The sequence below is a fragment of the Camelus dromedarius genome, chromosome 3, assembly GCF_036321535.1.
Source record: "Camelus dromedarius isolate mCamDro1 chromosome 3, mCamDro1.pat, whole genome shotgun sequence".
In the NCBI taxonomy this organism is placed as follows: domain Eukaryota; kingdom Metazoa; phylum Chordata; class Mammalia; order Artiodactyla; family Camelidae; genus Camelus; species Camelus dromedarius.
The window spans coordinates 29243331-29258017 of record NC_087438.1 but is presented as its reverse complement, the minus strand read 5'-3'; the positions used below and the strand labels follow the sequence as shown (position 1 = coordinate 29258017).

The 14687-nt window shown below is 41.1% G+C and overlaps 1 protein-coding gene across 2 annotated transcripts in view; it reads left to right on the top strand.

Annotated features, from left to right (window-relative positions):
* OXCT1 (3-oxoacid CoA-transferase 1) overlaps positions 1-14687 on the top strand; it is a 120977-nt gene that overhangs the window by 13367 nt on the left and 92923 nt on the right. Inside the window, exons 4-7 of one of the 2 annotated variants that reach the window (XM_011000782.3) lie at positions 1959-2094; positions 4956-5105; positions 9304-9410; positions 11690-11750. In XM_011000782.3, coding sequence (XP_010999084.1) covers positions 1959-2094; positions 4956-5105; positions 9304-9410; positions 11690-11750 — 454 coding nt within the window. The remainder of the gene's footprint in view (positions 1-1958; positions 2095-4955; positions 5106-9303; positions 9411-11689; positions 11751-14687) is intronic. The other variant, XM_031444495.2, reaches the window with a different exon arrangement.

Sequence of the window (14687 nt, the reverse complement as noted above, 5' to 3'; positions counted from 1 at the left end):
AAAAGCCAAGGAGAGATCCATGAAAATGTGGCTAGAAAAACTCCCAAGTCAATGAATGACCAAGTGTATTCTGGTTTATGGTATGGACCTCTGTACTTGGAGGGAGTTTCGGATATTTAAAACTGCAGAAAGGAAATGGACTATATCGACCTTTGTGGATTATTTCATTGTCATAACTTTAGACAGGGTTCCAGAGGATATCAATGGTACTCTTGTATTGGATAATTGAGAGAGTTTACCAAAGAGACTTTTTTTTAAAGGAATGGTCAGGGCTGAGGGAAGGCAACATGGGTACTGATGAACTCTGGAGTTAGGAACAGAGGAGAGCTGTTACTACCAACCCTGGGCCTGATGAGATGAGGGGAGGGAGCCACTAGGACCTGGAAGGAAGCCTTAAGGAGAAGGCTATCCAGTGTGCCTGGGCTTACCAGGGAGAGAGCCAGGGGAGTGTAAGTCATGACATCATTCTCCCATCACCCGCCCCTCATCTTGGTGATGCCTCCTACTGGCTGAACCCCACAGAAGTGGGTGGACCCAGTCAGAAGCCAGAGGGCAGGGGGGCCTCATAATTCAGTCTGTACATGTCAGCCAGCCCAGGCATAGAGCAGGCTGGGGTTGGAGACTGTATCCGGAGGGACAAGCAGCAAATATCCAGCAAAGGGACTTGAAGACTTTGATTTTTATTACAGGAGAGCCAATGAGAAGGGGAAAGTGAAATCAAGCCACGAATTCATTTGGCAAATGTTCAGCAAATGTTTATGTAGAATCCTGTCTGGAGGAGGAGTTTCTGAGAGATGGAAAGGCCAGTGCAAAGGCCCCCAGGCAAGATGCCTGGTGTGTTTAAGAGCCAGTAAGGAGGCCAGCAGAGGTAGAGAAGTGAGGAAAAAGAACTAAAGGAGTGAGGGCAGAGATATGAAAGGGCGCCTCATCACATTCTATCCCATGAGACCCTTTGCTTTGTGCTGAATAAATGAGTACCATGGTGGGATTTTGAGCAGAGCAGTGAGAGATCTGACATACTTTATACTTGCAGTTTTGGCTGTCATTTTGTGAGTGGATCACAGGGATCAGGAGTAGATGCGGGGAAGGTCACTGAAGTCCCCGGGCAAGAGATGGTGAAGGGTCCCAGAGAAGATGTGAGAACGCTCAGATTCTGAAGGTAGAGTCAGGATTTCTCTGTAGAGTTGACATGGAATGTGTGGGAGGCAGAGCTCACTCCTCTAGTTTTGAAGTGAAGATCTAAAAGGATGGGGTTGCCATCAGGTGAGACGGGGAAGGCTGCAGGTGGAGCCGAATTTAGGGGAATGGAATTGTTAACCTGAAGAACTGAGGGCCTCACTCAGTTTTAATTAGGAGTAGGGAAGAAACAAACAAAACCCAGAAAGCACTGCGTGTATGTGGGGAGGAACCAATTTTCCAAGAGATTCTTTAGTGATTTGGAGTCCTCTAGTAGACAAGTGTATTATTAATCTTCAGGGAATTGACCCCATGTCTCAAAGTGCACTCTTAAGAATACTTGTTATTAGGCTTCAGTTTTCTTTTGGACCAAGTAAGAATAAACCATGCCGCTATTCTTTGTACACCCATGGTGGGTGGGAAATATTATGAGATTCAATATTGGAAGGCTAGGCCTGTGAAACAAGTCTGCTAGAGGGTTGACCTGTTACCTGGACTACTTTAAGGTACTCAGTGTGTCAGGACTGCCTGGAAGAGGTTAGAGGCTTGGAAATGACACTTCTTTTTTCTTTTTATAAGAATTAGGAAAGATTTGAGTGGGAATGGTCACTTGTGACGTAAGGAGGATGAGGATGGGGAGTGGCATCAAGGTGGGAGAAAAGGAGGATGTTAGGAGAAATGTCAGTGGTTTGTCATATAAAATGTCAAGTTTTTGAATGTAAGTGATGCTAGTGTTCTGTCAGACATCCCTTGATTGTAAGCTGCTTGCATTTTCTTTCCAGGGTTGACAACTTTGGTTTGGGCCTTTTACTTAAATCCAGGCAGATAAAACGCATGGTCTCTTCATATGTGGGAGAAAATGCAGAATTTGAACGACAGTACTTTTCTGGTGAATTAGAAGTAGAGCTGACACCCCAGGTAAAAAAATTCTCTGCTTTTCTTTTATAATGGTAACTTGTTTTAAAATTTAACTTTTTCCTTGTAGAAATTTCTTTGTGTGAGAGAGGTAAGGTAGAGAGAATACCATTTTGCCAAACCAAGGAAATATGTCCATAGGTCACACCTCTTGATTGCTAGAGGACTCCTGTTTTGTTGCTGTGTGCTGAAAAAGGAAGTATTTATAGTGAAACTGTCCAGGCTACAGGATGGTGTTTTCATTTTGACACTATAATGTATATTTCACTGGAGCATGCAAAAGGACTTGCTGAAATGTTTGAGGATTGCCTTAAAAGTTAATTCCTGTGAATCATGGAATTAGAAATTTGTGGGGAATCTGGTCTTGCTGAGACATACCAGGAAAGTGAAGCCCTGGGAGGGTAGCAAAACCAGCCACCTCGCGGAGTAAGTACTGGGGTCAGAGCCCAAGTCTCCAAGGAACTGAAGCCATTTCAAAGTAAGCAATTACTGCAATTAATCTAGCAAGTTTCTTCTCCTCTTATACACCGTCTCCTATCCTAACTGACTGAGTTTGCCATTGAGGAAACTTTTTGAAGCCATCTAGGTAAAACAAGGTTTCCAGGTCGAATGCATTGGTCTTCTATTTTGACATGGTCTGCCTTCGTCTCTGAAACCACCACTCTGCTTTATTTTTGTCCACAGAATATATTATTACCAGTGACTTCATCAAATTGGTAATAATGTAATGTAGCAGAATTTTAAAGATTAAATAATTGGATCCCAGGATGTGCTGGTCTGGAGATAGCATGCACGGGAGAACCGTTCTATCTACCTGAGGCTTCATGTTGTGTCTCAAGTCACACCTGATCACCCTACAGTGTTGCCACCTGCACTATCACAGCATTGCTCTGTGCTTGATATTTATCCAACTTTCACTGAAAGTTTTTTTGAGAATAACAAAAAGTGTACTGTCTTCACTGTTGTACTGCTTCAACAAAATACCACAGACTAGGTGGCTTAGAGAAATTTATTTCTCACTGTTATGGTGGCTGAGAAGTGTAAGATCAGGGAGCAAGGCTGATTTGGTTCTCGGTAGAGGGGAGGACACACACATGTGAGTGAGTGCTCTCAGGTCTTTTATTAGAATGACACTAATTCTCTTGGATTGGGGCCCTACCCTTACATCATTTATATCGACTCCCATAAAAGCCCCCCTCCACATGCAGTCATTTTGTGGGTTAGGAGTTTAACATATGAATTTTGGGAGGCATACAAATTAGTCCACAGCATATATTTTCATCTTCACATTATAGCCTGAGATACCTTATCCTTTGGGTTTTGGAGCTGTTGAAAATGAACTTTTCAATTACCTTTTTTATCTTTCGTATTATCCTTTATTTTGTCAGAGGGCCTATACTTGGGAGAGGAACTTCCTTAATATTTCTCGCAAATTCTTTCTTTAAGCCAGAAGAGGTCAGTGTCTCCTTCCCCAGCTTAGTGGCACATAAGTAAATATTGACTCTGGCAACTCATTCTGCAACCTGAGGGCCGGGGAGGAAGGGCTGGAGAAGGGGTAGGGTTAGGACTTGCCTGGGGGTTAGCTGCAGGGGCCTGGTGGCACCTGCAGAGGAAAATAGTCTACTTTCTCTCCCTTGCCCAGTTGGACAGAGAGAAGGAGTAAGGTATTCAGGGAGGGAGGACATAAAAAATATTTCAAAGTAGGGGGTGTTACTATGGTGGTTTTGACGATTTAATTTTTGTGAACGTTATTAACTTAAAATATCCACAGCACAGAAAGGGTCACCTCTGCCCATTAGATAGAAAATGAGTTACCTGGAAGGTTTTCAGTTAAGGTACAAGTCCATCCTTCCCCAGAACATTCCACCTACTTGAAATGACTGTCTGAAATTCCAGCTGTTATTCCCTGCTTTGAGTTTAGTGTTCAAAGGCTTTAGTTAATAAAGTAGAAAATTGTTTTTAGGTTAGGACAATATTAACAAACCGTCATTAATGTCTACACCTCTTCTGACTACTGATCAGCCAGTCAGTTATCTAGTCGGAACATGATGTAACTAGACCGTTACAGTAGGTTTCAAGTTAGGGAGCATGTCAGGAGAGGTTCAGAACCAGAGTTACTCCCCTGTGGGCGAACTGGGTGGAAAGGCAGTTGGTGGTGGGAGAGAGGGAGGGAAATTAGATTTGAAGTCACTGGCCCCTAGATGGGGGTCGAAGATGATCAAAACAAGATATAAAGAAACTTTGCACACAGCAGTTCCTACTGTGAAACAAAATTTGAATTTCTCTTGGCTTTTAAAGATAGATTTACCTCTGTGTTGTACTCTTTGTCTAGCTTTGGATTTTTCCTTCGTTAGATAATGTAGAAGATAAAATACTTACGAGAATGGTTTAGAATAAATTCTAAGTACATTTGGATATTTTACATTATTGTCATGTAGTCATGACATTATTAATGATAAGGTTCAGGCCATACTTAACATATTCTAAATGTAAAACGCAAAATTCAATTGTATGGTTTTTAATGTCTACCGTTTGACGTTACATACTTCAGATTTGAAAACTGATTTAAAAAAATTACAAATAGGCTGATGTGGACTATAATGTCAAGAAACCAGTGGAAGACATGGAAGCTGAAAGCCTGATTATACAGATAAGCAATTACATTAAGAATTAAGGGTTCAGCACAGAGAGGGTGCTGTCCAGAGAGACAGTAATTGTTTTAAATTGATCTTCTCACCTGCAGGATTAATGAAACATACCAACGTGCACTGCTAGGTGCTGTTCAGATTGATAAGTGTTTCTGTGCCCACAGACAGAAGTGTGCTTAATGAACTTTTGATGGGGGGTTGTTTGCTCATGTGCAGGGCACGCTTGCAGAGAGGATTCGTGCAGGTGGGGCTGGAGTTCCCGCGTTTTACACCAGCACCGGGTATGGGACCCTGGTGCAGGAAGGAGGGGTGCCCATCAAATACAACAAGGATGGCAGCATTGCCATTGCCAGTAAGCCACGAGAGGTAAGGCACCTGCACGCTACTGCCAGCCTCGCAGTCCAGGGCAAATAAGCGTAAAACCACAGCTGTGTGACAGGAAACACTGCCACTCATTCATCGCTGTAAGTATGTCAGGGACCATTTCTAGCTAACGCTGAGCATCTGCTCGTAGTGAAAATCACATAGAAGAACCAGAATAAGTAAACGAGGAGAAAAGAAACTATAATCCATAGAAGTGTGGGTCAGTTTAGTTTTATGGTAGGTTTGAACAAATTTAAGAGCGTTTATAATTGCTGATTATGTTTCTGTGGAAAACAGAGTAGATGTATGATATATATATGGGATTAAAGTCTTTATGCTCAGGCCCCTTGTGGATGTGATGGAAGGGGAAAAATAAGCCAAAGAAATCGTAAGTTTGTCTATAATCTTAAAAAGTGGGGAACAATTTTAATTATATAATGAAATAGAGAGTCCTTGTTACTATCTCCTTCATCCTTTGTTTTGTTTACTGGACACATCTGAGCTTCAGGCTGAATAACAGTTTTATTTAAAGTGCTGGATAGGGTGGGATATCCTTATACTAAATAATTTTACTGACATATTCAAGAAAACAGAACTCTAGATGTAAGTATCTGAGATACTCAAGTTTGAGCCAATGACCAGGCCCGGGGGAAGGTATAGCTCAGTGGTAGAGCGCGTTCGTAGTGTACACAAGATCCTGGGTTCAATCCCCAGTACCTGTATTAAATATAAATATATAAATAAATAAACTTAATCCCCCCTAAAACAAAATAAAATTAAAAAATAAAATGACACAGGCCAATATTTCATTGCTATATATTTTTTGAATCTTTCCCTTCTCCCTGCCCACATGGTTCAAAACAGTTAATGAAGGTTGCAGAAATGCTGATTTTATCTCTAGGGGAGCGAAAATGTAGTAAATCAAGGCTCTCATCACCTTTCTGCCTATGGGGTGTTAACTCTGCACCTCTGTGTTTTGCTGGGAGATAAAGGTCACGGCCCTTGTCCCCTGCTGTCCGGTGTTTGTCTCCAGCAGTGTCTCCATCTGGGGCTTAGAGTGACCTATATTGACTCAAGGCTTTTATTAACATTTTCATATTCTATCTTGCTTCTTTACTGCCTAACTAGGTTTAAAAAGTTTTGATAAAGTAAAAGACAGGCACCTAGTTATTAAAATGGATCTGAGTTAATGTAGATAAAGATGCCCTGCAAAATCGGGTGAATGCTTTGAGAGCTTTCTGGAAGTTACAGCATTAGCTTACCCTGGGAAAGCGTAGGATAGACTAGAATCTGTTCTGAATACCTGGGTTCATTTCAGCCTGGAGTCAGGTGCATGAATCCAGCAATTCTGTAATTTTGTCTGAATCCCCTAGGAATACAACAAATAATTTCTTGAAATGATTCTTGTTAGCCCTTTGTTTTCCTTGATTATAGTGGGAAGAGGAAGTGAGTGAACTCCTCAAATCAGTGATACTCCTTGCGGTCCTTCTCTTTGTCACATACCAGTCTAAGTGCGGTGGAAAGGGGAGCGCCTAGACCAAGTCTCCTTGTAGTGGAGGAGCTGACAGGGAACGGAGAAACAAACTCTCCACATCAGCACTGGAAGTGCTGTGAACAAAAATCAAGTCGGGCAAAGGCAGAGAGAGTGCCCAGTGGCCAGGGAGGTGGTGTTCCAGGCTGAGTCAGGAAAACCTCTCTGAGGGGTTGACATTTGGTAGAGTCCTGAATAAAATAGGGGAATGAGCTGGGTGAAAGTTATAGGATTGTGTTCTAGGAAGGGGAAGGACAGGGTCCTGGGGCAGGCTTGCCTTGTGCACGGAACAGCAGGGCAGTGAGACCGGAACAGAGTAATTGAGGCAGAGGGTGGGAGGACTGGAGTTCTGAGTAGAGGCAGGAGAGCCATGTGGTCTGAGTTACATTTTGGAAGGATCACCGTGGCCGTTGGGTAATGAGTTTTTTGGTGGGGGCCCAAGAGCAGAAGCAGCAAGAGAGCTGAAGAGGCTGTTGTGTTAATACCGATGGGAGTGGAAGGTGGTTTAGACTAAGGTAGTAATAGTGGAATTTGTGAGAAGTGGCTGGAATTGAAATATTAGCTGATAGTAGAGGCAGTAGGATTTACTGAGTAAGAGCAGGCAGGAATCAAGTGTGCTGCTTACTGAGATGGGCCAAGCCTGGAGGTAATCAGAGAGCCCTGTCTAGGACTTGGTCCGTTTGAGATGTTCATGAGCCTCTAAGAGGAGGAGCTCAGTGGACTGCAGCTCGGGGAGCGTTGAGAGCCGGAACAGGAACTTGGGAGGCATCCGCATATGTACTGAATTCTATGGGACCAAATGAGTGGCTTGGGCCAGAGTGCAGAGAGAGAGCACCTCTTTTGCATTTGAGGGTTTAGAAGAGGGAGGCCTGATATGTAAAGGTTGAAAAGAGGAAATGGAGCAGCAAGTAAGATGGGAAAGAGTGTCTAGTGAGTGAAGAGGAAACCGAGGGGAGTCTGGTGATTTGAAAGATGGGAGCTTTTTACAATGGATGGGGTGATCAGCTGAGTCAGAGTGTGAAGGGGCTGGGTAGAGAGGACTGGAAACGGACCATTGGATTTGGAAGCATGGAGGTCATTGGTGACCCTAAAGAGTGATTCTTTCTACAGTAGAGGACTTTTCTGGAATGGTGAAAACTTGATTGGAGTGGATTCAAGGAAGGACTGCAGAGGAGGAAGTGGGGAACTGTAAAATGCACAACTTTTCCAAGTGAAAAAAAAAGCTAGTTTGACGAAAGCAGTACCTTCCATGTTTTTATGTTTTAGATTAGCTAACATTCATTCCCTTCGGGAAATTGTATAATTGGAATAGAACAAAATGCCAGCTTTTTAACTTTGCCCTCAGTTAGCATATATTTAGATGTGTATGCAGTTTCCTAGATCTGTATGTAAAAGGCTCAACAACTGCCACCATTGGTGATGACTTTGAAATACATACGACTCTTAAAAACTGTATCGATGCATCACTTACACATATCTTCTGTATAATTTGTCTAAGATCATATCAATTCGGTCCTCATTCATAAATGATCCCCTAAATTCATTAATATTTTCTAGGAGGAAAGTGAGATAATGTTTTTAAAAGAAGCTGTTCTTTAAGAAAGGATTTCTATTTTAAACCACAATTAAAGAAAAGTAGCTGTGCGTGAACTTTCTACTGAAGCTTTCTGTAAAATGCTTACATTTGTCCGCCAGGGGGCGCAGTAGGCATGAGAATGGAGTCCAGCCTTCGAAGGGCTCCTGTCTGTGTGGTGATGGAGACTCGGTATTGACGTTGTTTCCTCTCTTCTTTGTTTTAATTCCCAGAGCTAAGTCCCCATAAAGAAAAAAGGAACAAAATGCCATGGCATAGTTTTGCTTTATGCCTCTTCTCGCCTCTCCTCCCACTCGGAGTGGAATGAAAAGTCAATAAACATACAAAAATCAATAGCATTCCATTAGACCAGTAATGACAAAAGAGAAGACATAGTAGATAAAATGCAACATTCACAGTAGCATCAAAAACTATGGAACACCCATGAGTAAACCTAAAAAATATATACAAAACTTTTTTTTTTTGGTGTGAGGGAATCAGAACTATTGAAGGAGGTAAAAGAAGACTTAAAGTAATGCTTATATTATGGTCAGGGTTGGGGGGACATGGCATGTCACCTCTCTCCAAATTTTCTACAAATTTTAGGAATCCCAATTAAAATCTCAACAGATGATTATAGGTTAATTAGGAGAGATGAATGTATTTTTGTGACTATTTTAGGTAAAAACACAATACATTGCCCATTTCATGTAACTTGTATGGTTTTTTTCTAGGGTGAAGAGAAAGGGGCTATTTTTCACGTTCAAGGTGTAACTTATTCACACAAATAATAACATGAATGCTCTCACACACGGTCAGTGCCTTAAGCATGAAGACCTTCAGTTCCTTAAATTTACCAAGCTCTGTCATGCCACTGGGCCTTTGCACATGCTGCTCCCTCCATTTCCTCCTCACCACTTTGACTAAGTCCTGGTTGCCTATGCTACTCATCCTTGAAGCCTCAGTTTAGATCTTGTCTCTCTAGAAACCTTCCTCAACAAGGCTTGTATCCCTAACCATCTTCCTCTATTAGAGCATGTATCACAGCCAAACAGGGCCTGTGCGGATCCTGACCACGTCCTCTTTGTCTCCTGCAGGTGAGGGAGTTTGATGGTCAGCATTTTATTTTGGAGGAAGCAATCACGGGGGATTTTGCTTTGGTGAAAGCCTGGAAGGCAGACCGAGCAGGAAATGTGATTTTCAGGTAGTACGATGGTTTTTCAAAATTGTTAATGTAATGCATTTCAGCAACTTCATATTTCTGAAATTATCATTACAAAATGAATATCTTAATCTATTTGGTGTTTTAAAATTTATCTAAAAAATGGCTTAAAATCAAACACACCCACATATGTATATATATGTGTGTGTCTGTGCAGGACTACTGCTGTGTGGTGGTGCTGGTTGGGTGTCCCTGAGGACATCTGTTCTGATTGGTTGGTGTCCATGGTGCACTGCTTGTTAACTGTTTGACTATGTGCACTTGTGTGTAGACACATACAAGTTATTTTTGCCCCTCTGTATTTCAGTTGCCAAGACTAGTTGCAGTGCTGCAACATGCTTAGAAAATGTGACAAAAGCACACGATTATATTTAATTTGACATTGTTATTATATGTATTGTCTTAAAATGCCTAACTTGCTTTGATATTCTGGGAAAATATTATTAATAATCATTTAGGTTAGTCTTTTTCCAAGACTACTGGTATCTACTAGGAAATGCTTGTAAAGATTACGTCTGAAAAGTTGGGTAACCTTAATAATATGGAACTTTTATTCTCATTGTCTGGATAGCCACAGATATTAAGCCATTTAATAGATTTCCATGTCTTTTGCTTACCCTAAGCATAGTAAATACCTAGTATTTAGTATCTTGTGTTTAGGGATTATACAGTTGTTTTTTTGAAAATTATGCCACCTTTGAATGTACACAGAAAAGTTTTCCAAAATGTTTGGCCTTGAAGACTGTACTTGTTAAATTACAGAAATAATTTTCTTTCCATAATAGTGTCCTCTGCTGCTTTTAGCTAGTGATTTTTTTTTGTCTTTACCAAATGCAGCTTTGATATGATCACAATTAAATTCTCAATGGTCACATTCAGTGTTGTTTTTGTTCATCTCTGAAGATCTTATATGAGACTAATACTATATTTGATATCTTGAATTCAGCCAGTTTTTGAAATTACAGCTAATTTTGGCAATTACAGAGGACCCTTTGAACGATGCCGACTTTGACACCTTGGTGCAATGTTTGCAAAACTTAGTTTTTTTTTTTTTTTAAAGATTAATGAAATTGTATATTAGCAAATGGAAATGAATTATTTAAAATATTTCCATGAGTTTATCCTGTGCTTTATTGCCTGGCTCTGTTTTCTAAAGACGGCATGAGGGCTATTCCTAGCACAGACGTTATACGTGTGGTTTCTGCTCAGTAGCTGTTGAGCTTTGGTGTGAAATGAAAGTGCTCATTGCCAGTGGTCAGGTGGCCTGGGTCCTTAAGATACTGACCTCTAGGTGACCTTCATGTTTAATGGGACATCAGGGACAGAGGTCTGGCGAGGCCGTTGTTGAGGGGGGAGAGCCCTGTGTGCTTTCACCTCAGGCCACTCTGCCCTTGGGGCTTTTGATGTTGGATGTCTGCATCCAACACTACCTTGTGAAAGGACACAAAGATTCCTCTTTCAAGGACACCCTATGTATTCTTGAATCCAGGTGAAAGAAACATTAGTGGCATAAAAGAGCTGATAAGACATAGCTGTGACTTATTTCCCTTTACTGAAGAAATTCCTCCATCAGTTTACCCTCTCAGAAAATAAAATACATTTAAATTTTTATGATTGGAGGAAGCGCATTAGTTTAAGAACTTGGGAATGCAGAACCATCAGGAAAATTGGCCCCTTCATGAAATTTTTACACCGCTGGGTCTAATGTGGGTGTTGTACTTTAAAAAATTTCATTTGAAGTTGGTTCTCTAGAACGATCTTTGTAGGTGACTCACAAATTACCCATGAATGTTTCATTTAATTTCAGCAATAGGCTTCTCTTTAATAGAGAATATAATTATCATACCTTCTCGTATAATGTACTTGCTGCTTTTCTTAATATTTTAACAAGAGCAAGTTTAGTGAAACATTTAACTATAGAAACAAAGTGGCGTATCAAAAGGTTTAGAGAAATAAGCTTTAGAGTAGATTTATTAATATCCATTTTATTTTTCTGTGTGTAATATATATTGAAGGTGAAAAATAGTCCCTCTTTTTCTTAGCCCCGTAAAAAACTGTGCAATTTAATGAAGTGGCCATTGTGTTGTTTTTATTTATGAAATAGCTATGAAACTTATGGAAAATATGATACACTCTTTTAAAAGGATTCAGAGTCCTAGTTTACAGAAATTATTTTAAACTAATAATTAAAGCTGAGAGAGACACTCCTTATTTTTGGTCTTCTTTCCCCACCTCCTTGTTTTCCCCCACCCCTAATTTAGGAAAAGTGCAAGGAATTTCAACCTGCCGATGTGCAAAGCTGCAGAAACCACAATAGTGGAGGTAAGAGAAGAGGTTATTTCTGATTTCCTGAGGTTAATGTTTAAACTCGATGTTATGTATTCGTTCAGGAAAAAGTACAACAGTTCATTTGTTTTCAGGACGAACAATGACCACTTTTTCATTTTGGACGTCGAAGGATTCTATTTAAACAAATAATGGTTGACATTTTACTGTAACCTTAGCTTCCTGGGCAGCGAGGGTCTTACTAGGATGCCCTCTTTAGGAGTCAAGCCATGAGGCTGACCAGCTTGTAAAAGTCCTTTGCTACTTGAGTTAAATGGACCTTCTTGGGTAAAATCCCAAGGTGAATTTTTGTGTACAGAATCCCAGGGAAGTAGTGACTTTTGTCAGCAGTTCCTTATCTTACTGTGCCAGATACTGGGGACTCTTTAAGGAGGAAGGTGGGTGGTACAGCTCATTGCTTTGATGTGGTTCTGTTCTGAATAGTTGAATTAAGGGACCAACTGACTCTCCTTTGGATGTCTCAGGGTTTGGGAGAGGCGAATAATTCTAGAACCTTCCCTGGGTTCAAGCTCTGGGATGGAAATAGGTGCCGTTTTGTTTATACGTATTTAAACCTGGAAGAAGAGTTTCAGAATGATTCTTATCTTGAAGCTTTGCGGAACCAAATTTTTAGGGGCATTTGAAATAGCTTTCCCGTGGGAGGGCTTTGCAGGAATCCATCCTGGGGTCTGGAAATGAGAATACTTGTTCTTGATTCTTCTCGTGATGGTAGTATTGTACCTGTCATCTTTTGGTTCCTCCAGGCTGGTATTTCATGGAGGCAGGGCTGCTGTATTTGTGAAACAATCAGATGTTAGAATTCTGTTTCTCTCTTGGAAAGTGAAGTGCTGGAGAACGTGTGCTTTCAACCCTGGCGTGCTGGTTTCTTTGCAGTGGCTTCAGTCTGTCTTCTGCATTTAAAATGGAAAATGTGGTTTACTCTCTCTGTGCAATCTATTTTTTTATTTATCGAATCATCTTAATGACTTGTCCATTGCACACATCTGTAACATTACTGAAAAAAGCCTACAACACTGCTTAAAATAATTCATAGTGTAACCTTCTATTGATTTTATGTGCTTCCGTAAAACTGCCACAAACCAGTATTTTTTCTGTCAGTACCATGGGGCAATATGCAGTATCCTGGGTGAAGTTCTTTTTTTTTTTCCTTCTTTTTAATCTGGTTCTTTCCAGCCAATCTTATCTTTTCTAAAAGCAGAAAGTGACTTTCTACTGTCTGAGAATTAGTGTAGCTATTAGAAAAGAGAGAAAGGGAAGGGGAGTTAAAATCCTTTAACTGAGCCTGCAAATATGGCAAAGGCTGCCCTTCCCGGTCCTAGAACAGACATCTCTGGTCTCTCACAGCACTCTGTCCTGTGATACCCAGACTCACATAAGGATCCCTTTCAATGCAGTGCTGCTGATGGCCACTCCCAACTGATTATATCCACACTATCCAACATGGTAGCCACTAGCCACATGTGACTTTTAAAATTTAAATAAATTAAAATTAAATGGAGTAAAAACTCAGTTTCTCTTCAGTGGCCACATATGCTAGCAACTACTGTGTTAATCAGCACAGATAGAGAACCTTATCATCACTCTAGAAAATTTGATTGAACAGAGTTTAATTAGAAGGATCAAGATAAAGTCTAGTTTGTCATTCTAGTTGAGGAATGTAAGCAAACAGCGATCGAGGCCTCAGATTATTGTAAGCCTGCCCCCCCCCCCCCCCCCCCCCCGCATGCTCAGAGTAGAAGAGGTCCACATGCCTTCAGGTTGAATTGTAAGAGCTGTGCCTTTGGAAGTAGAAAGTAACCTGGAGTTGGGGATGATGAGTAGATTGGGTGTTTCCTGATATGAAAAATCTGTCTGGACTGTGAGTTTTGTGTTATTCTGAGTCCAGTGAGTACCCTGGGCCTCCAGCTCCTCTTCTGTGCTATTTTCTGTGCACCCCGTTGCCTGCGTGGGCCTTCAGAACGCTATGATTCTTGTCCTCCAGCCCTGTCCTGCTTTATTTTGTGGTGGTCCTAGTGAGATGGATGATCATGAGCTGGTCTCTGAAGTGCAGTATTTAACAGGACTCTCAGAGATCATAAACTACTTGCCTATTTTCCTGCCTGTTCAATATTAACAATAATAATAGCTTTAACTAATCAAGTATTTATTATATGTTAGTCATTGCTGTATTCTTTATGTACATTTTTTTTTAATCTTCACAATAGTCTTATGAGATAGGCACTGTTATTATCTTTATTTTACAGATGAAGACTTTGAAGCACAGAGAGGTTAAGTTGTATACCTGCTGTCACACAGCCAGGTGAAGCTAGGATAGAATCATAGGAGGACTGATTCCAGGGTGTCTGCACTTTTCCACTGTTTTATGAAATCATCACAAATGGGTGATGTTTCACAATACTGAAACATATTGAATCTCCAGAAGTAGTCCATTTCAGTACTGTTAGAATCAAGCAGATAGGGAGGTTGGGGCCAGTATAGTCCTCTGTCCCCAGCCTTCCTTGCCAGTTATTTCAATTATGGTCCTTTTGCTTCCAGTACCTCTACCTCAAAGAGGGCTTTGAGAAAAGCATCATCCTGTGATCAGCAGCCCCATGCATTCATTCAGTCTTCCTCCTGGACTCTGTTCATTCTATTGTGTGGTGTCTTTGAACTGTGCAGCTTTTCACAAATTTCCCTGCACGTGGCGAGTGAATGTCTATTCTAGTACTGCAGTATCTCAAGCAGTGGGAGCTCTCACAGTGACTCCACCCTACATTTCAGACAAAGCCTTTTGTTTTTGTTTTTTTTTAGAACTCTTAGCTCTTCTCCTTTCTCTTAGAGTTGGGGACAGGGAGGACTTTTCAATATTAGGATCTGGGTTGGAGCCTGTCCCCCAATGGTCCACTCACTGCCTGGTGCTGCATCTTTACGACC